At 46.2% G+C, this 23121-nt stretch overlaps 1 protein-coding gene and 1 non-coding gene across 2 annotated transcripts; both read right to left on the bottom strand.

Annotated features, from left to right (window-relative positions):
* Positions 1-236: 236 nt before the first annotated feature.
* On the bottom strand, positions 237-22550 carry LOC109259429 (collagen alpha-1(I) chain-like). The gene is made up of 7 exons (XM_053905318.1): positions 22532-22550; positions 21794-22184; positions 21453-21623; positions 15714-16067; positions 14510-15623; positions 4249-4396; positions 237-404 (listed from the first exon to the last, which is right to left on the bottom strand). Exons 1-7 carry the CDS (start codon positions 22548-22550, stop codon positions 358-360), a joined length of 2244 nt encoding a protein of 747 aa, XP_053761293.1. The 3' UTR covers positions 237-357.
* Positions 21272-21353, bottom strand: TRNAS-GCU (transfer RNA serine (anticodon GCU)). Its single transcript has one exon. It is a non-coding gene; the product is annotated as a tRNA-Ser (tRNA).
* Positions 22551-23121: the final 571 nt, after the last annotated feature.

Genomic DNA, 23121 nt, shown 5'->3' with positions numbered 1-23121 from the left:
GCCCGCAGGGCGCTAATGTTTATGTGAGAAACACTGAGCACCTGCTTTGATGGGCTCTTTAATTCACTACTCTTCCTCTCAAAGAATTCTTTTGGTTGTGAACTCATTTCTTTATGTTTTGAATATAAATGCCGCTTAAGTTTTGATGGTTTCATTGCTTCATTAGCCAGGATATCTCCACAAATAATACACTGTGGTTTCAGCACCTCACCATCAATTACAGCTATAAACCCAAACTCAATGTACGAGGGGTCATATTTCCGGGTGAAACCTGTGTGAACTCTTCTGCCTTTCACTTCCTCAGGCTGACTTCCACCTTTACCGTTTCTTCTACTCCTGCCCCCAGATTCAGAAAGGCTATGTTTTTTCTTGACAAACAAGTCCAGTGAAGCTCGTTTTGCCATCTGAAAATCAGGATTAAAAATAAATAAACACAAATGTTACTTTCCTCCTTTGTCTAATAATGTTAAACAAATTAAAAACTAGGTTTGATTAAAAATTTAAAAATGGTTTTAAAATGAAGTTATAAAGATAAATAAATGCTTACATTTTTTTCTGAGTTACAGCAGACAAACTAGCCATAAAATATCACGCACTGTAACTGTGCTTGAGTGCTATACAATGCCAGCACACGACTTGCCCTAGGAGTCAACATCCATACCTGCCAGCATTCTACTCGGAAACGCAAGTGCAGTAATCACGTGCTGGGCACTACGGCAATGTCAAATTGTGGCTAGTTTCTAAATACTCTTGATTAGTACACTTGCCCCACTGTGGACTGGTATAAAGTTTGCAGACCAGCGCTGATCCGAAGATCACACTCCAGTACCACTGGCCCAAATTAGGTGTAGCCCCCATGTTTCAAAACTCAACGCTGAACACACATTAACTCTATAAAACCTACAGATTTAAAATAAAGCTCTTTGGCCTTATCTCATGTTCTCCATTTATATCCGAAAACTGAACTTTTTCTCAACACAAACCCGTATCTCGCAATCCAACTTGTCATCTCTTGTCCTTCCTAATCACTTCACTTGACCCAAGATGCCCTTTCTTGGCTCAGCTCCCCACCCAAAGTAACACTAAGTTCAGCTTTTCCCATGTTCATCCTCCCGTAGAAACACACCCTCACACACACCACTTACCCCCTAGATCTTAGCTTCCTTATCCCCCCAAGGAATTTCTCACACCAGGACAGAGTGAGACTGTCATCACCCCACACAAAAAATAAAGCAGCATTCAAGGTTATAACTTCCAACCTGATAAAAGGGTGGTGGTGGGGGGTGGGGGAGATAGGAATTAGAAGTAATGGGCTTTTCTCTGGAGAGAACAAATCCAAGTTGACCACCCTGTGCTTTATTTAGCATATACCCTGCCAAACATTCTCACTCATCATGAGCACAGTGAAGAGTAATGAAGCTCTTCCCCTGCTTTCATCTACAACAGATACTCAAACTCTCACCCAATCCCCTACTTTGTCTGATGACAATGGTGTCTCTGAAGGCTTTAGCATTTTGGAAGGTTGACCAGTCAAACTTCTTTGGATCTCATCATGTTTCCTTTTCATTGTGGTGGTCTCGTAGCAAAGACTGCACGTTATTCTGTGATGGTAGCCCGCAGTCCCATGTGGGGAGGGCACCCCGCAGACTGCATGGACACTTCCATCACGTGATATGCAACTATTAGTACCTGAGCATTCTCTTTCACAAACTACACAGGATAAAAATTTTAATCTGCTTTCAGGAGGGTTTTTCATGGCCACCGTAGGAGTAATAGAAAGATTCTCTTCAATATCGCTACTCTCGGTTCCAGTCTCAACATTTTCTTCATACTGTGCTCCTGGTGGATTCTCTAATTCTTTGTCAGCTGGTTCAAATTCACTTTCTGGATTTGGGCTGGCAATGAGTTCTTCGGTTAGCTGAGGATGACAGAGGCCTGGTTTAGCTTCAGAGCTAAATGTGCCTTCAAATGGATTTGGTTGCATACCTCTGTGATAGGGCTGATTTTGGATCATCTGAATGAACCACAAAAACTCGGCCCAGTGTGATGAATTGTTAGTTTGCATCCAGGAGATAATCCTATTGTGGATATCATCATTAGTTTGGTTCATAGAACTTTGGCTTTGACAGGGCTGAGGCTTCCCGTGGACAATTTTCAACTCTGGCCAAATATTACTGAGTTCATAGACAATCTGGCTTGAAAATTCCCTCCCATTGTCAGATTGTAGGACACTGGGAGCTCCAATAATTGTAAAAATATCTAAAAGAGCATGTGCCACTTCCTTAGGCCTTTTAGATTTTAGTGACCGCAAAAAACTCAACTTTGTACGAAGGTCTTGATAATGCATAATAAACTTATACTCCCCATCAGGATTCAACTGCATGTCTATAAGATCCACCTGGCATCTTGAATTAACTTCCTTAATTGGTTTGGATGTTATAACTTTTTTGAGTTTCGAATGTTTCTGTTGGCATGGTCCGCAGAGTGTCAGGTACAGCATTATAACTTCTTTTGTGATGTTTTTGTATTTTGCTTGTAGCTCCTTTTCCATGCGGGTACGTCCTCCATGCCCAATGCTGAGATGTGTGTTGTGCAGAATGTCAAATAACTCCTCACTGTGTAAGTAATACCGAACTTTATCTGTATCCCCATTTATAGCCTCAATCAGCTTCTCATTTCCTTGCACAAGGATCACATCAAACCTCGCTAAGCGACGGTAGTCAACAGACTCCTTTCTTGCCTTTGCTTTAGCCTCTTTCACTTCCCGTATTAATTGACAGTACTTTGCTTTGGAAAATATCTTGGTATTATTACTTTTGTTTTCCAGCAACACTGCTAAGTTCCTGAAGAACTTCTCTCTCATGTTTTCTGGTTCCATTTCTGGTTCATTAGTGTCTAAGCTACTGGGGTTATCATCACCCACCCTTTGAGACATCATGGAAAGCCACAAAAATGACCCTAAAATATAGAGAAAAAAATCAGTTAGAATATTTGGGAATATCGTTTGAAGCATATACACTGCCCAAGCAGTCACTAGAGCTTGGGGTAGAAACAGAGGCGTGGGCACACAAGTTGGGGGAACACAGGTTTGGTTAGGGAGCTCAGCTTTGGAGAAATAGAAGGTAAATGAAGAACCCAAGCTAGGAACAAAAAGTTCTGATCTAGTAAAGAGATGTGACTTTCCAGAGCAGTATCTGGGATTAGCCTTAAAGTACTGTTTTATGTAAAACAAGAAGCAAATTGATGTTATTATTTATTTATTAACTATAAAAGATGATTTGTTTTGGCTAGAAAAGCCTCAGCAATACAGTAATAGATTTTTTTTAAAACTTTATTTTTTAAGTAATCTCTACACACTACGTGGGGCTTGAACTCACAATCCCGAGATCAAAGAGTTTTGTGCTCTACTGACTGAGCCAGTCAGGTGCCCCAGTAATAGATCTTTTTTTAAAAAGCCCCAGACTATACCATGTTTTGTCCTATTGAGTCAAGTTAACTGTTACAGCAACATTTGGGGCTTATGTTTCAATGTCTCGAAACGCGACTGAAAAGACCACCATACGGATAGAACTTCTTTCCACGCGAATACATTTTGTGTCACGCTATGGAGCCATGAGTAGGAAAGGAGGGTGAAGCAGGATGAATTTGGGGGAAGAAAGGAATATAGGGCAATGTGCATGAGAACCAGAACACGAGCTCCCGAAGCAAGGAGGGTATTGGTAGGTGCAGGATAACTGGGGAGTTGTTAGGACTTCACAAGACGTAGAACGGGTTGATTATACTGGAGATTCTGGAAAAGACGTTGCTCCAGAACAGTCAGCCTGTGCTCTTGCCTCCACTACACCTTATCCTATTAACAGTCCTTGAAATGCTAAGGGGCATAGACCAGAAATTCCATTTTCTCCAGTAGAATTTCTGAGTAGCAATCCAAGTCTTAAACATCACGTGTGACAAAAACTGGGGCAGAGGCTTTAGAAATCAGACCAATGGGCACACGGACGAGTGCTCAGCATCCCTACTGATTTATCCACAGGGACGTAATTCCATTGCAAAATATCCATCAAAAATCTTGTATTCAATGATTTCTTACATTATTACCTGGCTGCTTAACTCCTTTAATAGCATCACCCAACACTGGCTGACCTTCCCTCAGATGAATTCAGTAAGGTTGCAATGGATGAGATTTCATAGCTTTTCAGCAAGGAGACCCTTCCCGCTCCCAAACGTCATCCTCCTTCTGGACCTCACCATTATCCTGCAGTGGGCGTGGCTCTGGAGATGCACATTCCATTCTGTCTTCCGTAGATGGGAGCTGGGTACCCAGGCACTCCTGTGCTGCATCCAGGGGACTCATTTCCTCCATAGGAGTTTCAGGCCCATTTGTGTCCTGTGGGACCTGGGGACAAATCGATACATCTGGAAATGAATATAGGTGATCGCTGCACAAAGCATAGCTAAACCTCAGAACATTCTTGTACAGAAATAGAATGTGAGAAGAAAAAAAGTCTTCATTGAATTTTCTTTTCAATGTTTATTTATTTTTGAGAGAGAGAAAGCACGGGCACGAGTGGGGGAGGGGCAGAGAGCAAGGGAGACACAGAATCCAAAGCAGGCTCCAGGCTCCGGCCCGTGTTCAACTTGAACTCATGAATTGCAAGATCGTGACCTGAGGGGAAGTCGGATGCTTAACTGACTGAGCCAGCCAGGCGCCCCTTTGCTGAATTCTTAAGACAAATGCCAAACAGAATGAGGAGAGATATCAAAAAAATGCTGGGACTAATAAAGCAGAGCCATGCAACAGAAACTCTCTCCATTGGACAGAAGTCGGTACTCATCCCTGTGGTTTTGGTTTTGGGGAATAACAACACAAACATTAAAGGAATCCTAAGTTGTGACAATTAAAAGAAAATTGTAAATGGGTTTCAGTGTAAGCAATTAAAAATATTTGGGATGGGGGTTATGCAAATTATCTGATAGGGACTACTGCACCTAGAAAGGAATCTGACAGTTGTTTTAGAGTCAATGTGGAAAACCGGCCCAGTGTTATGCATGGGGAAAAAGAAAACGTCATCTGCTCCTTACGCTAACCATCTCACGTATGGTTTATAGCTAAATTTCCCTAACTGTCCCCAAAATATATTTTATGGTTTTAAGTCCATGAAACAATATTTATACATAATATTTATACATTATACCTTCTGCTTCCTCTCATCATGGTTTTAAGTCCATGAAATAATATTATACATAATATTTATACGTTATACCTTTTGCTTCCTCTCATCATGGTTTTAAGTCCATGAAATAATATTATACATAATATTTATACGTTATACCTTTTGCTTCCTCTCATCTAAAAAAGACAGGAATCTTTTTTATGACATTCAATTTTGAAAAGTCAGACCCAGTTATCCTATAGAATGTCAGAGATTTGTCTCATTTCCTCACAAACATTTCTGGTGAGTAATTTTTGGAAGAATACTACGTAAGTGATGTGTACTTATGGTGTCATGTCACAGGGCACATGCTATCAAGTTATTCCATTATCGACAATGCTAAATTTGATCAGTTAGTTAAGGCCGTGATCACCAGATCTATCCACTCATTTTCCCACTGTAATTACTAAGTCAGCAATGGGGTAAGAGCATGCATGTACATCAATAGCCTATTCCCCAATGTTTTTGGCATTCACTGATGATTTTTGCTTGAATCAATTTTTATACTGGGGGCTACTGCCTGCCTTTATAATTTCTTCTACATTTATTAGCTAGCAATTTCCTATAAAGAGCTTTCTATCATTTTGAATATCACTATAGACTTATTTTGTAATCTATTCCTTCCTTACTCATGCTGGTCACCAACTGTCTCCCATCTGGCCCCTGGGGCCCCTTTGATCAGGCTCCTGCATTGTGCAAACATGACCCTGCTAGGTCACATCCATTTTTCCAGAAAAATAAACACATGACCACATTGTCTTTTCCCTGTATCAGGACTAGTTTCAACGGTTTTCCCAAGAAGTCTTGATTCATTTTGGAGCAACAGTATTAGTAACAAAGACTGAGTAGGAGGTTGGCTCATTGTTAATGATGCCTCGTCCCCTCCAGGCACTTTCATGGATAGAGCTGGTAAACATATTTACAGAATATCATGAATTCAATCCAATTTCAACACAGTAAGATTTACTTCACCTTTCTATATTCCATTTTAATATATACCTTCTCCCATGGTGAAACAAAAACTTAGTTCAGTATGTATATATTTACTCATTTGCCCTCACCTACAATAAGCACAGAACAGTTTCAGAATTTACAATGCTTTGTGTTGTAGCACATTTCCAACGACATACCTACTATGTGAAATCAATATCTTTGCAGCTTTATATGTACACAGACAGTAAGTATTCCACTAAGAGCATATAGTCAGAGTACTGTGTTCAAGTTACTTGAATTGTTTTTTTGCTCTGTTATTAATAATAATTTGATATACAGTTGAGTTCATCTGTTTGTGTTCAATCACTTTGACTTTAACATTGCTTTTTATTCTTATTTTTTAATTGTTTTTGTTTTATTTTTTATTTTTGAGAGAGAGCGAGCGAGGGAGGGGTAGAGAGAGAAGGAGACACAGAATCCGAAACAGGCTCCAGGCTCTGAGCTGTAAGTACACAGCCCGACGCAGAGCTCAAAATCACGGACTGTGAGATCATTACCTGAGCTGAAGTCAGATGCTTAACTGACTGAGCCACCCAGCTGCCCCTTAACATTGCTTTTTAAGTATTTGAAGCATTGCTTTTGAATTTTTTTCTCTAGGAGATATTTCTGAACAGCCGGTACTGGGACTCCCAAGTTTCTGCCTTTCTGTTAAGTGTCATGAAAAAAACACTTTTTTCTAAGCCAATTTAGAAAAGAAAAAAAAAAAAAAAAGCTATATGTATCTTTACTCTAGAAGCCAATGTATCTTTTCTTTGAAAAATTGTAACAATACAAAATTGCCATAGCATTCCCAAATGCAGAAGTTATGACAGGAAAGTAAAAGTCCCAATAAAGTATCCAAGTGAAAAAAAAAATATTTGAAGCATTTAAATGGTACAAAAGATGAAAACAGTTTTAAAAAGTTTTTTAATTAATTAATTAATTTTGGGAGAGGGGAGGGGCAGAGAGAGAAGGAGACAGAGAATCCCAAGCAGGCTCCGTGCCATCAGCTCAGAGAGCAACGTGGGGCTCAATCCCACAAACCACAAGATCATGACCTGAGCCAAAACCAAGCATCCAACACTTAACCGACTGAGCCACCCAGATGCCCCCAAAAATCAAAATACATATTCAGAGAAATATTGCTTATATTCTACTCCCCCTTCACTCCCATAAGAAACCATTTTTGTTGGTGACGGTTTACCCTCAGTTTATTTTTGCAAAAATATGTAAAACACATATATACATACATATACACCAATATTTGCACTTATATACATATATACATAATATATACAAATTTAATGCAAATGTGTCTATACTTTTCTATACTATACACAGTAGTTCACACCTTCCTTTTTTCACTTGCTAGAAGAATATTCTCCAGAGGTCATCTCATACCAGTTCATAGATACCCTCTTCATTTTTATGTACATGGCCCCACGTTACATTCATGCGCCACAGTTTATTCAGTCACTGTACATGGATCAGCATTTAGGTTGCTTACAACATTTTGCTTTTACAAATAGCTGCAATGAAAAACTATGTCTATGTCGTCTCTTCTTTGTAGATGCGTATATTCAAAGTAAATTCCCAGAAAGGGTATTGCTGGGTGGGTCAAAGGGTACAAGTAGGCGTTAGATGGTGCCCAAATCTGCCCCACCCCCAAAGGAAAGGAGCCATCTTGTACGTGTACCAGCGACATATGACAGGACCTATCTTCCAGTCAGGCCACCACACTGTGTTGCCAAGCTTTTGAAATTTTGCCATCTGACAGGTGACAAAAGTACTTCAATGTAGTTTTGATTTGCAATTTTATGATTGAAGTGGAGCATCTTTTTGTACAGTTAAAAGTCATTCATTTATCTGTTTATGAAAACTGCTCATGTCTCTTGATCATTTTTATTGCATTTGCCAAAAAGATTAGCTTTTATCTATGATAAATCTTACAAATATTTTCACTAAAATTTATCATTTTTATTTCTGTGTGGGTTTTCTGTCCTGCATTTTTAAATTATTTCATAAAGAAAAATTTCTTGATATTATTTCTGGGTTTGGAGTAATTCTGTACACCCAGATAATAAAATACGTCATTCACACTTTATCCTAGTAGTTGGGTATTTAAATTTTTATGTATTGATCTCTGACACATTTAAAGTTTATTGTTTCTGATATATGGTATGAGGCATAGATTTAATGTGCCTTTTCAAAATGCCTATGTCCCTTTATCCCAACATTTATTTAATTTTTTTAACGTTTATTTATTTTTGAGATAGGGAGACCAAGCATGAGTGGGGGAGGGGCAGAGAGAGAAGGGGGGCGGAGACACAGAATCTGAAGCAGGCTCCAGGCTCTGAGCTGTCAGCACAGAGCCTGATGCGGGGCTTGAACTCACGAACTATGAGATCATGACCTGAGCCAAAAGTCAGATGCTTAACCGACTGAGCCACCCAGGCGCCCCATCTCAACATTTATTTAAAAGTCCATTTTTGGGGCGCCTGGGTGGCTCAGTCGGTTAAGCGTCCGACTTCAGCTCAGGTCACGATCTCACAGTCCGTGAGTTCGAGCCCCGCGTCGGGCTCTGGGCTGACGGCTCAGAGCCTGGAGCCTGCTTCAGATTCTGTGTCTCCCTCTCTCTCTGACCCTCCCCCATTCATGCTCTGTCTCTCTCTGTCTCAAAAATAAATAAAACGTTAAAAAAAATTAAAAAAAAAATAAATAAAATAAAAGTCCATTTTTCCTTACGGTGATTTGAGATGGCAAATGGATTGTACAATTTTCATATGTGCTTGGGTCTACTTTTGTACTTTCTATTGCTTTATTGATCCATCTACTCATGTATCAGTACCATGATGTCATCTAAAGATGCTTTATGGTAGGTTAGTATCTAGTAAGACTATTTCCTTCTTTTCAAGTTTTTCCAGTGATTCTTTCATGCTTACAGTATGAATGAAGTTCACATGTTTTTTTAAAAAATTTCATTAATTAATTTAATTTAATTTAATTTAATTTAATTTAATTTAATGTTTACTTTATTTTTTGGGAGAGAAAGAGAGCACAAGCAGGGTAGAGGCAGAGAGAGGGAGACACAGAATCTGAAGCAGGCTCCAGGCTCTGAGCTGTTAGCACAGTACCCAACGCTGGGATTGAACCAGCGTACCGCGAGGTTATGACCTGAGCCAAGATCAAGAGTGGGCTATTCAACTGAGCCACCCAGGTGCCCCTTCCCTTCTCTGATCTTAAGAATAAGACATCATATGTGGGGGCACTTGCTGGCTGAATGGGTTGAGCTGACTCTTGATATCAGCTCAGGTCAGGATCCCAGGATCATGGGATCAGTCCCACCCGGGGCTCCTTGGTGGGTGTGGAGCCTGCTTAAGATTCTCTCCCTCTCTCTGTCCCTCTCCCTCACTTGTGCTCGCTCTCTCTAAAATAAGAAAAGAGAAAAAGAAAAATCTGGATTAAAAGAAAAAGACATCCTATGTAGATTGGTTTGTATAATAAATAGGCTACGTTTCAATTTGCCCGAATCTTTACATAACTGGGAGAAACAGAGTCGTGGAGTGAAGACGATATCCCAGCCGGGGGACAGGGGAACCTGCTGCTTATAGTTCAATAATCCTATCAGTTCTGCAAAGACTCTTACAGCAACTAAAACACGAACCCAAAGACCTGCGGCTGCGGCCGCTCCTCCCCCACCTCGCCCGCGCACACCCTTCTGTCTATGCAGCGGAGGGACTCGCCAGGTCCCGGAAGGACGTCCACCACCAGACTTTAAAGGGTGACTCCGGGCGGCAGTAACGAATTACAGAAATGAAATTAACCTCAAACCCGTTATGACGGTCATTTGTCTTTCACTCTATGATTCCTGGATTTGATTTTTAAAATTTTTTTTTTTTTTAAATTTTTTTTAAACATTTATTTATTTTTGAGACAGAGAGAGAGCATGAACGGGGGAGGGTCAGAGAGAGAGAGGGAGACACAGAATCGGAAACAGGCTCCAGGCTCCAAGCCGTCAGCACAGAGCCTGACGCGGGGCTTGAACTCACAAACCATGAGATCATGACCTGAGCCGAAGTCGGACGCTTAACCGACCAAGCCACCCAGGCGCCCCTGATTTTTAAAATTTTCTAATACGAAAGTTCTGGTTGTAAAATCGTGGTATAATGCGGCCACAGTCATTAGAAATGCATATATTTCCCAATTAGACACTTAACTTATATTGGCTTTAAAAAATGGGGGGGGGGGGGGTGTTCTTTTTGTCACATGACAAGAGGTGTGAGGAGGGCAGCTGTCCTCACCACCCTGGGGTTCTTGCTCGTGCCCACCATTGTGCAGGCTGGACACCAGCTATGTTCACGACAGGCGGTGGGCAAAGACAGAATAAACGCACCTGCCTCATCTTACAAGGAAAGTACAAGCTTTCACAGAAACTGCCAGAAACTGTGCCTACTTCTCCCGGGCCAGGCCTGTGTTGCATAGCCAACTCCAGTAGGAGGAAAGCTGGAAAAGTAGGTAGGTACATGGCCAACATGAACAAAATCAATGCTTTTTATGGAAGAAGCAAGTGTGTGTGTGTATGTGTGGGGGGGATATAGGTTTCCCCTGCTACACAAAAGTAGGGCATTCCTGTGAAAACTGTTGGAAGCAGAAAGGGCATAGAGTGAACAGTATCCCCACTTTCTGTAAGTTCAGATAGGCCATGCTGCCTTGACAAAAGAACTACACTAGTTCCTGTGTTTACTGACCTGAAGAATCCACAGAGTATTTTCATTTTTATGAAAAAGAGCGGTTACTGTTCTGATGCGGGTCTTTTGTAAAAACAAAGTGGTATAAAATGGAGAGCTAGAAACCACACTTTCTGAAAGCAGGGGTGCCTGTGTTCCGAGAGGGCAGCTAAGCATGTCTGCAACAATGGCATTTCCCCTTCTTCCAGAAATCACACAGAAACAAGAAAAATGAGAAACATTTATGCAAACTTAGTATTCTAGAAGAGTAGGGAGAGCTCTATAACCCTGAGTCATATGAAAATCTATCAAATACGAACATTACCCAGAACTGACCAAACACCAAGTCCTACCAACGGCCACATTTCTCAACAAAGTAGAAGAGGAAAATTCTAAAGAAACAGGCACATCTGCAGGAAAACAAACAAACAAACAAACAAACTATATTGTTTCTTTGAAACAAAAGGAGGAGGTGTGCTGGCTAGAGGGAAGAGGAAAATACATGCTTTCTACAAAACTAAACACAAAAGTGACAGGATTTATGGAGAAAATAAAGTTACAGGATAGACTACTTCAGAGATACACAACTTTGTTACCAGAGTGCTAATAAAACCATGGTCCTAGTAATATACAAGCCTAGTCAGAAAGATACTATAAAGGATGATTACATCCCGTATAGCACTGTACCTCAGTGAGGTGACGCTACTGTGCCACAAAGTGGGCTCAGGAAAGGGGAAGGAGGAGTAGAGACTCTGTCATCAGAAGTTCAGGAGGAGAAGCATTTGCACATCTTCCAAGAAATGCAGTGATTTTAGAAAACCACGATTTGGTTCTGGCTCATCAATCGTGTGTTTACTTCTTTGAAATTGACTTACAGATGCAGTTTCTGCTGCTTCAACATTTCCCTTCTTTTGTAAAGGAGCTGCTTACATGGTTCCAAATGGGACCTTATGCATGAAGCACAATCCTGTGGCACTCTGCATGGCAGTCATTCATCATCTTCTGTCCACTCCCCCTGTATCCTACCTGAACCTCAGGTGACAGAAGTGAGCCGTCCGCTCCCCCTCCGTCCTACCTGAACCATCATGCCAGGCCTCCACAGTAATATCAGTGGCAGGTTTAATGTGCAATTGACTCCAGACAGCAAAAACTGTGTGTGCATTTCACCCGCTGTAGGTGCAATAAACACCTTGAATGTTCTCCTTAAGTAATAAGCTTTAAAGGCCGCAATCACACCCCAATCAAGGGGCTGGAGTAAAGAAGTTGTACTAGGAGAGAAAAGAGAACTTCAGTATCTGATGAAAGGGTAGCAACTGTTGGAGGAGGGATGGGTGTATGCTAAGACTTTTGAAAGATAATTTTTTCCTCCTGCAGTTACCTTTTTAAGTCACGTAGAAAAAAACATCACCTAGAAGACCAATAAATATCTGCCTGTTATCCAGCCTCTCTTGTTAGAACTACAGCAGGCCAGTCTTTCCGACTCCTTTCAAAGCTCATGCGTAGAGAACGTGAGGACTCACAGCAGTCCTCAGCTTTACATCCCCACTGGGATTTGCACCCCGCATCACATCACATGATCTCGCGTGGCCTCAAGCCCTCGTGTGTGTTGTGCGTTTCCTCCTTAGAGATACAGACCCTTGAGGGAATGTGCTTCCAGTGCAGCCTGGTTTCATCAAAATTAAAATCTGATCCAGGGTATAGCCTTCTTCATCAATCAGATTTCTTAACCCTGGGAGAACCGTACAGCCTCTTCTATCCGCAGTCACAGTTCACCAGAGGGCTGAGCACTGGAAGACACGGCCGTTCTTGAAGTCACTAAAGCAGCCACTACTTCCGCTAAGTGAAGACACTTCTGCACTTGTAGCTTTTTCCTGAAGGTCTTCATATATTGCTAAGACTTCCCTTTATTTGAGAAAGGATGCCTCTGATTCCTTCTTTGTTTGGTATTCAATCCACACACTTAACCAATGTTCCGGTTTTTCCATGTCCTTACACCTCGTCCAAACAGACTTTGTAGTGCTGGCAGACGTTCCAGCTACAGAACTTTCTGTTACTTCCCAGTTCTTCTACTGTCTCTGGCAGCATGCAACGTTGACTCCTTTACGCCGGTTGCACAATGTCACAGATGCTTCCATGTTTTAAAAGCGTTTTGTAATTTTGGGCTTTTCTTCAATTCTTAAAGCTGTTGTTTTGTGTTCGCTAGCAGAGATTTCATCACCAGCTTGCTTCTGTGGCACTTGTAAACCCCTCTGCTTGCTCATTTTCTGGAACACAAAGAAGTTGAACAAAAAATGCACACAGTCGGGAGGGAACCATGCAAAGAAGCATTTCCAAAACAGAGACTGGCCAAGAGGAAGGATGTGGAGGTGAATGGGCAAACGGGCGTTTGGCACAGTGCTGCCCGTCTTCACAGTTTGCTGCATCCGCTATAATCACACGCCTTGCATTCAGCTGCTCTCACTTGGCGGCCCCAAACATCAGCTTGCTGGTAAAATTCACGTCTGTGCCAGAACGATTTCAATGTTACACGGACTCATTTCCTTATTTATCAATCTCATATGAAAGATCTGCATTCCAGAAAAACATGTCTTTTTTTTTTTCTTTTTTTTTAATTTTTTTTTTCAACATTTTTTATTTATTTTTGGGACAGAGAGAGACAGAGCATGAACGGGGGAGGGGCAGAGAGAGAGGGAGACACAGAATCGGAAACAGGCTCCAGGCTCCGAGCCATCAGCCCAGAGCCTGACGCGGGGCTCGAACTCACGGACCGCGAGATCGTGACCTGGCTGAAGTCGGACGCTCAACCGACTGCGCCACCCAGGCGCCCCCAGAAAAACATGTCTTAATGGATCAGACTGTATACGTAAAATGTTCATATTTAAGGAGTTCCGATAAATGTATGGATAGGATCATTATAGAAATGTGACTGGTAATATCCGAAATGTTCTAAAATTACTGTCCTAGAAGGCATGTATGCTCCCTTAAAAATAACCTCTAGCGTAAGGGTGAAAGACCAAATACTGAACTCAATACGTTTCACATACCAACAACTCCAAGTACTGAAAACCACCTAGAAAATGATGGAATTAGTTTCTTTGTTGTACAAACGAAGACATTAAAGCCCAGAGAAGGTTTGATACGCCAAAGGTTACACAGCTAATTAGTGACAGGGCCTATTATGGAACCCAAATCTCATCATTCCCTTTTTCCTGATACTTCTAGTAAGTGGCTACTTCTCTATTTGTCTTTCCCAGAAGGTGCTCCTTATATCCTGATACTGATTTGTTTTCATATATGGTAAAAGTAGTGGGCATCAGAAGAGTTTAATCTCACAGCCAGTAAATAAAGTGTATTTTCTACTGATAAGCAATAGCTCAAGGTTTCCCATGTGGTTACATCATCTACTTTTGTGGATTAGCTGTCACTTACGTGCACACTGTTATCCCATAAGCCTGAATCTATTCATCTACACCGGCGATCAAATAATAATGCCCCAAAGCGGAATGTGCCGCCACCAGTGTGGAGTTGATGGCACGTACTCCAGCTTGGACCCACGCCCTCAACTTCTGCACAGAAGAGGCACCGCCAATGTCTCACCTGCTGTCTAGGCTCGTCCAGCTCCCGCTCCAGATCCTCCAGCACGGTCACCGCCTCCTCCCCGCTCTCCGGGTGGTGCTCCCGCACCCAGGCCTGGAGCTCCTCGGGCAGGATGGTCAGGAACTGCTCCAGCACCAGCAGCTCCAGGATCTGCTCCTTGCTGTGCGTCTCGGGCCGCAGCCACTGGCGGCACAGCTCGCGGAGCCGGCGCAGCGCCTCGCGGGGTCCAGGCGTCTCCTGGTAACAGAAGTGTCTGAAGCGCTGGCGACAGAGTTCCCTGGTGTGACACCAAGTCTCCTGCAGGCAGGATTCCTGATCCCACACATGGTCTTCCTCCTTAACCTTCACTTGGATGATGTCCCCGTGCGCCTCTGACGCGGGGCTAGCCGAGGCCGGGACGCGCGCGCAGGCCGCGGCCATGCTGGACGCCACCTGCGGTCGGGGCAGGTGCGGGGCGTCCCGCCCGCTCCTCAGGGAAGTTCTGCACGGAGGAACCCCGTCAAACACAGAAGACAGACGCGGAGAGAGGGGACCGGCTTCCGTGGCCCCACGGGGCGGCCCCCCGAGCGGCTCCGTCCGCAGGGAAGCGGTCCCGGCCCGCCCCGGAAGCGGCGGGCTCTCAGCCGCTGAGGGGTCGCAGGGCCGCTCGCCGCGCCGCCCGCTACCCGCGAGGCGCAAAGCCGAGGCCGCCGTGGCCCCGCGCGCAGGAGCCGAGCCGGCCGGGGGCAGGGACGGGCCGGGGCTGCGGGCGGCGCGCGGCGAACGGAGCCGGCTGTCGCCGCGCACGCGCCGCCTCCCCGCGGCCGCAGCCCGCACCTCCGAGGGCCGCCGTCCCGGCCGGCGGGACTGCCCCGCGCTCCCGCCGCGAAACGCGCCTCCCCGCCGGCCCGGCGCGCACTTCCGGTCCGCTCTAGGACTGCGGGCGGTGCGAGCTCTCGGTGGTCGTGGCGGCGGACCGCTGCGCCCCGGAGGCGAGCGCGCGGGAGCCCCGGCTCCGCGATCTTCCGCGGGGGAGCGCTTCGCGGAGCAGAGGCTGCCCGGGGCTTGCTGGGCGCTCCGACCGGCGGTTCTGGACAGACCAGCGGGACGGACGGTTTTGCAGGCTTTGCCCGGCCTGTTCTAGCAGCCGCCAGTCAGGCTCGGAAAAGGACTGCGAGAGCGGGTGTGCTCTCTCCATTTTACGGGTGGGAGACCCGCAACTCACAGCGTGCGCCTCTCCCGGTGACGCGGCGGCGCCGGCTTGGCGAGCCGTACCGCAGCCGCCGGGAAACCCGCCCCAGAGGCGCACCTGCGCGACCCGGCGCGCTTCCAGAGCTCCGGCAAGAGGCCGAGGGCACCAGAGCTTCCTGCGCGCTGCGAGCTGCTCGGGGCCGCACGCTCTGCAGGCCGGTGCCGGCAGGTGCGCGTCCCGCAGGTCTGGTGCCGGCACGTGCGCGCCCTCCAGGCCCGCGGCCGGCAGGTGCCCGCCCCGAAGGCCAGTGCCCGCAGGTGCGCGCCCCGCAGGTCCGCAGCCGACGGTGCGCGCTCCACAGGACGGTGCCGGCAGGTGCCCGCTTCCCTAGGCCCCCGCGGAAAGCGCCGAGCAGGAGGCCTGAGAGCACTAGAAGCGTCTCAGGCCCCCGCCCAGATTCCTCTTCCTTCTCCCCACCCCGATGGCCCCTCGGCTATGCTGAGAGCGCTCAGAGAACGGTAGGTCCCACCCCGAGAGCGTTTGTTGAACTGCTGAATGGCGTCCTCTTCCCATTCTGTTTCCTTCTACTTTGGTCCCTAGTGATGACTCACATTTTGGCATTTCTGATGCAAGAGGTTTTGAAGAATCAACATTTCTTTTGGAAAGCTCTAAATCAAAAATTCTTACCCTTGGGTTCTGTAAATGGTCTTGAACGAGTCCCTAAACCCAATGAAATTATATGTAAAATACTTATGTGCCCTCGTCATCAGACCTTCAAAGGATGAGATGGAGCCCCACCTCACCCCCACCCCCAGTTTCCTAGCCACTATTAACGTGTTGCGTTTATCTTTTGTGGTTTTCCCCTAACCAACCGTTAATCCTTTGCAGTCAAAGATTCTGTCTTCTGTCCCTTTCACTTTCTGTATACTTTGATCATGGTCGTGCTGAGCACAGTAGGCAGCTAATATGAAGTAAACATGACTTTTAAGTCCTCTATGTAGGGGCTTTAATTTTTTGGTACATTTTCACTTTTAACATCTAAAGTGGCATACACCTGTAAACAAACTATATGTGTGTGTGTGTGTGTGTGTGTGTGTGTGTGTGTGTATAACAAAAGTGGACATGCAAAAAATGAAAAGCTCCTTCATCCCTCGTTCCATGTCTCAGAAATACTCATGCCAAGAATTTAGTATATATTCCTCAAACCTATTTTAAAATGAATATGTAAACTCACACACTAAGACTTAACCAGAATTAGATCATGCTATATATCACAAGTCAGAAATTTCTGGTATTTGTTTTATATATTTTTTAACTTTTTAATGTTTATTTATTTTTGAGACAGAAACAGAGCATGAGTTGGGGTAGGGGCAGAGCGAGACACAGAATATGATGATGTAGGTTCCAGGCTCCGAGCTGTCAACACAGAGCCTGATGTGGGGCTCGAGCCCACCAACTGTGAGATCATGACCTGAACTGAAGTTGGACACCTAACCGACTGAGCCACCCAGGTGCCCCTGGGATTTGTTTGTTTTAAATTAGATCCTCTCCCAAAACTGCCAAGCCAACATGTGGGCACCTCCATCTGTCCCAGTCTTTTTTAGTAGCTGGATATTATTTCCATTAAGCAGATGGGCGCATTTTCACATTTTGATATTGCAAAATATTACACTGAACATTTTTGAACATATTTTTAATTCTTTTGTGCTTAAAGAAAAATTGTTGAAAGATTATTTTGAAAGATATTGTGAAACATCCCTTCAGAAGAGTATTTATCATGACCCCCCCCCCCCCATTTGCATGCACCCTATCCAAGGCCTGGAAGGGATAGTCCTGTATGATGTATGTTTTTTTGTAAAAGTTGCAGAAAGATATTATAATGGAAACTAGTGAAGACTGTTGCCTCTTTCTACCGCAACTTATCCTGTTACATCATCTAGGCCTTAGAGTGGCTGTATCTAATTCTGTACAGATAATGTCTGTTCCTTTTCTTAAGCAGGACCCCCTAAAAGGTGTAAGCTTCAGACCTCACAAAATCTGGATACCAACGGAGGCACGCAGGAAAGTGCTCCGACTGCCTTGAGATACATTTTGCTCCTCGCCCCTTCAACAACACCACAGCGTCAGATTTCATGCTCAGCCTGGCCTTTTGGAGGTCTGACCTACTTCTGGGTCGGAGCTCGCAGTTATTGCCCAGGGGATATTTAGCCGAGACTACAGATGGCTGTGTTCGCCCTTTTGGTTGGTCCCTGGTATAACAGGTGGCTTTCTGGATGTTGAATCTGCAATCTGAGATCGAGTTTCGCTCAATGGCTCCTCTCGAGAAGAACCTTTTATATTTTGTAGTTGGTGGGATGGCGTCTGCACGCTCAGTGGTATTCAGTTTCCCTACTCTCACCAAACAAACGTAAGACCCTGGGAAGTAAGTTCCACTTTCTAAAGTTCACCTGAAGACCTGGAGACCCTCCTGGGGTGCCCAGCACCTTCAACATCTCCAAGGACACACATGTCCCCAGAGTGCTCAGTCCATCCCACCCCCCCAGGGGACTCCAAGCACCACCCCTGCCTAGGTTACTTCTCACCTCTCCCTCCTCCTCATTCCTGCCACCTGCCCCCAGTGCTTGGAGGGCAGCGTGGGGGTTGCAGGAAAGGCTTCCAGTCCATCACAGGCGGCCCAGGGTGGGCTGTCCTCACACCAGCATCGGTGCGACTGAACCACAGGGAGCTGAGGCTCAGGGACAAGTGGGTGCCTCCGGAACACTACTGTCACTGTGTAGACAGGAACAAACTGGAGGTAAAGATCAGAACTAGGAAGTCCTTACACTCAATTTACCTTTGTTTATTTTTATTTTTTTTATTTTACGCACACACAAGCTGGGGAGGGACAGAGAGAGAGGGAGAAAGAGTCTCAAGCAGGCTCCAGGCTGAGCCTGGGTGTCACAATGGTGAGAACATGACCTGAGCCAAAATCAAGAGTCCCACTCTTAACCGGCTGAGCCACCGAGGCGCCCCTCGTTTTACCTTTAGGATGATGAGAGAAACAGGGCTTCAGGAAGGAAAGATTTCCTTCAGCAGGACAAGAGCTAAATTAGGAAGCGACAGGTATGTGTGTTTTGTAAAGATGACTCTCTTCTATGTCATAAGAGGCACCTCCGCTTTCCCGGTCTGTGATCAGGCTGATTGCAGAGGGAATCAACCTTTTCTGTTGGGGTGTTGCCATAGCAACAGGTGGTGTCTTCTTTCCACCTTGTGGGTGCTAGTGTGAAGAGGTCTCCCCCACAGTGTTGACTCTCTCCTGAGATGGCCCGACAGCCCTGCCCGTGTGGGAAGTCTATATCCGCAGTCCTTCTCCCAGCCAAGTCCACCTGCAGCCTGCGGCTTTCTCGGCCACACGGCACTGACATCCTAACCGACACAAAGTCCATACTGCAAATAGACCCTGGACTTCCAACTGCCCTCCTGGAACTTTATGGAACAGATGGAGTGAAGGAACAGAAGGAAGAACCACTTCTTAACTATTGAAGAGGAATTTAACGATGTAATCATTATGATCATACACCTGTCCTAGTTCAGATACAATAATTCAGATTTGTTCCAAGCCTCTAAATTAAGGTAACGGAAGGCCTGGGGGGAGGGGTGCCTGCACCCAGCTGACCCAGGACTGGAGAGAAGGCCACGGAGCAGCTGCCACCGGAGCAGAGCCAGCCAGGCACATGACGGAGGCTGGGAGAGAGTGTGGACACTTGTGCTTGTACCTCATGTGTTCCATGGCTCTCCTATGCCTTCAGGAAGCGGAGGGAATCCCTATGGGTATTGACAAGGGCTCCCTCCTTGGCCCAACTGGTCAGGTTCTTCTGAGACTTCTGAACTGGGCTCCATCCTTGGCCTGTCAAGCCCAGTCTTAATAACGAATCCTATTGAGTCCAGTTTGGGCATGAATCCTGCTAAACCAGTTTAGGTGGGAAACCCCCTACCCTTGATATCCAATCAAGTTCCTTTTGCTCCACTAAATATTCAATCAAGTATTTTTTGTTTGCTTGCTTTTATTTTGTTTTGTCTTGTTTTAGCAATTTTCCATCCAGCGACTCCCTCTCCCTGCCCATTGGCCATGAATCCCCAGCTGCCCTCATTGTGTTCCAAGGGGAGGTCAGTCTCCCTGTTCTACTTCAATAGTCTAAATAAAGTCTTCCTTGCCTGTTTAACCCCATCTGGTGCAATTTTTCTTTGACAGGTCCCTCAAAGAACTTACAGACACATTCTGGGAATATTTCTTATCCAGAGAAAACAAGCTGCAATCGACTGTGTAGAGGTCTGTCCAGGGTAGAATGAATCAACTAACAGTAGCCAATTTTCTGATGATATGAAAACAGATTTTAAAATCTGTACAAGATAGGAGAGATGTGGCTGGGAAGATAAAAAACCAGAACAGCTTTCCCGGGCTGAACATTTACAGAAATAAAGAGAATTCTGGGTGATTAGATATAACATGTAGATACCTAAGGCAGATACAAGGTTTCCGGGTCAACAGAAGAAACATCTGATGCTTTATTAAATCACAGACTCCAAAGCACACAGTCCCTGAGATCATAATTTGATAGATTGAGTGAGGCCCAGAATTCTGCAGCTGAAGCAGTCCAGAGATCATACGTCAAATATTGCTCTCAGCTTAAAACAATAAAAACAAAAATTCAAATGAATTGAAACAAAAATAATTCTGCTTTTATAAATGTAAGAAGTATTTTGTCATAATAAGGGAAATGGAAATTAAGTTGTATTGCAATACCCCTTTCACCTACTAAATGAACAGAGAACACAAGCTGACAAGATAACTCTGTTGGGGAGGGGGAGGGGAGCAAGATTATAGGTTTGGAGTGCAGAGTAATAAAATTCCTTTGGTGGGCAGTTTGGCAATTTGTATAAATATTTCCAATGCACATAACCTAGGACCAGCAAACTCATTTCTTAAAATGTATGCTGCAGTATTTACAGGAGCACACAGTCGAAATTACACGTTGGGGGCAATGGGACACTTTGTTTTTTAAATTATTTTTATTTTAGAGAGAGAGAGAGAGAGAGAGTACAAGCAGGGGACAGGCAGGGACAGAGGAAAAGAAAGAATCTCAAGCAGCCTCCACACTCACTCCCATGATCGGGTAAGCATGACCTGACCTGAAATCAAGAGTTGGTCGCTTAATCGACTGAGCCACCCAGGGGCCCCAGAGATTTTTTTTTTTTTGAGGCGACACTTTAAACATGTTGAAAATTGCAGTATAATTAAAATACATATATAGCTGAAAATTTCATGCAAAGTACAATGTAAACAATCATTTGCATATCTTTGTGGGTGACTTTATCATTTAAGTCAGGCAAGTGTTTTTCTATATCCCTCAGTGGACCATTCTTCAAAAGACCTAGAGACTCCGCGGTGAGTATAAACATCTTTCTTCTCTCCAGAAGGTCCGCATCTCAGACGCTGGATCCAGTGACCCCACTCTGACGGCTGCTGCTGACCAAGCGTTACCCGGGAGACCCCGGACGCTCTCACAGAGCCCTCCTGTGTGCACCCCGGCTGGGGTTCAAAGAAAACCTCCCGACGAGGGTGGGATTCGAACCCACGCGTGCAGAGCACAATGGATTAGCAGTCCATCGCCTTAACCACTCGGCCACCTCGTCCGGTGCCCGCACCGCGCGGCGGGACTCTTCGCCCCGCGGAGGGTACCGCGGTGACGCCTCCGCGCGTTTGCTCTCCCCCCACGCCGCCTCCACCCTCACCGCCGGACCCCGGACAGGCGTTTTCGGGTCCCTCTCACCGCAGCAGGTGCTACGTGAGCAGGCACAGCCAGCGCGCCGCCGTGTGACGCGCGGACACCTGCTGCCCGCACGTGGCCAGCGCCCCGGGAGCGCCCGGACCCCGGGAAAGGCCGGGATCTCTGGTACGCGCCCCTGAAATGCGTCAGACCGCGGGGCACACCTGCATTTCCCTCCGGTTCGCTTCTCGGGGCCTTGGCGCGAACAGAGACCGGGGAGAACTGGGCTGGAAACAAGGCTACACGCGGGCGCCCGGCGGAGACGGCGTGGGCGTCAGAGCAGAGCGGAACCTAGGCAGGGCTGACCTGGCGCGGCCGCCACCGCTCTTCGGGCCCCGGGAGCCGCAGGTGGGGAGGTCGGAGCCCGGGGAGCCGCAGGTGGGGAGGCCCGCGCCCCGGGAGCCGCAGGTGGGGAGGTCGGAGCCCGGGGAGCCGCAGGTGGGGAGGCCCGCGCCCCGGGAGCCGCAGGTGGGGAGGTCGGAGCCCGGGGAGCCGCAGGTGGGGAGGCCCGCGCCCCGGGAGCCGCAGGTGGGGAGGTCGGAGCCCAGGGTAGCCGCAGGTGGGGAGGCCCTCCCCCCTCCACCCCGGGAGCCGCAGGTGGGGAGGTTGGGGCCCAGGAGAGTCGCAGGGGGGGAGGTCGGGGCCCCGGGGAGCCGCAGGTGGGGAGGCCCTTCCCCCCCCCCTTCCCCGGGGAGCCCTAGGTGGGGAGGTCGGAGCCCCAGGGAGCCGCAGGTGGGGAGGCCCCGGCTCCATCCCGCTCTCCGTGACACTCGGTGCAGGCCACCTAGCCAACTCCATCACCACCCTTCTCCCCCGGAGGAAGCCCACCGTGGCCGCTTCAGGTAAACCAGCATTCAGAAACTCCTTTCACTCACTAGACTACGTTAGTTTTTCTATATTTCGTGCAGGATTTTGGAGAGAAATGGAAGAGAGAAGATTCTTACTTGCCAAGATGCCGTTGCATTTTCCTTCCTATGAAACCTCTACTTGTGTTCTGAGCTCTGGTCTCCCTCCCAGGGTCCCTTACCGAGTTTATAAACTCACCTTTGCATGCACCGCCCATCATGGGAATCCACGGTTTAGAGGACTGAGGACTTGTTCATTTAGTGAGTCAAACAATCGTATCACTTTTTCGAATGAGGTCGGCTGTTATGATTTTCCTTCAGCCTTGAGTCAGGACTCCCGTTTTGTTGTTTGAAGCATCCCTTCTCATTGTCCTGTTCACAGTTCCAAGGAAATCCGATTTGATACCAGTGACTTCAAAACTACTTCTCAAGACAACTTTTCAAGAGAAAAGTTACCTGTTAGATTAACAAAGATTTTTCTTTTAGACAGTTCTCCCGCCATACTCCCCAGAGGGCAGGGATCATATTTCATTATTCATCATTTTACACCCAGCACATCAGCGTGTAGAATGAATATGTAAAGTGCTTTAAAATGCCTGACACTGGGGGCGCCTGGGTGGCTCAGTCGGTGGTCAAGTGGCTGACTTCAGCTCAAGTCATGATCTCATCACTGGTGAGTTCGAGCCCATGTTAGGCTGTGTGCTGACAGCTCAGAGCCTGGAGCCTGCTTCCAATTCTGTGTCTCCCTCTCTCTCTGCCCCTTCCCTGCTCATGCTCTCCCCCCCCCCC

This window comes from Panthera pardus, unplaced genomic scaffold, assembly GCF_024362965.1.
Source record: "Panthera pardus isolate Hobbes unplaced genomic scaffold, ASM2436296v1 HiC_scaffold_17, whole genome shotgun sequence".
NCBI classification, from domain to species: domain Eukaryota; kingdom Metazoa; phylum Chordata; class Mammalia; order Carnivora; family Felidae; genus Panthera; species Panthera pardus.
Note: the sequence above shows the minus strand (reverse complement) of the source record. Positions and strands in the feature narration are given on the sequence as shown.

Excerpts from the sequence above, each read along its gene's own strand:
- LOC109259429 (XM_053905318.1), bottom strand. Across the intron at positions 4,397-14,509 it reads TGGACGAGCCTAGACAGCAG|GTCCCACAGGACACAAATGG; the intron begins GTGAGACATTGG and ends ATTTGTCCCCAG. Across the intron at positions 405-4,248 it reads ACGCCCACTGCAGGATAATG|ATGGCAAAACGAGCTTCACT; the intron begins GTGAGGTCCAGA and ends CCTGATTTTCAG.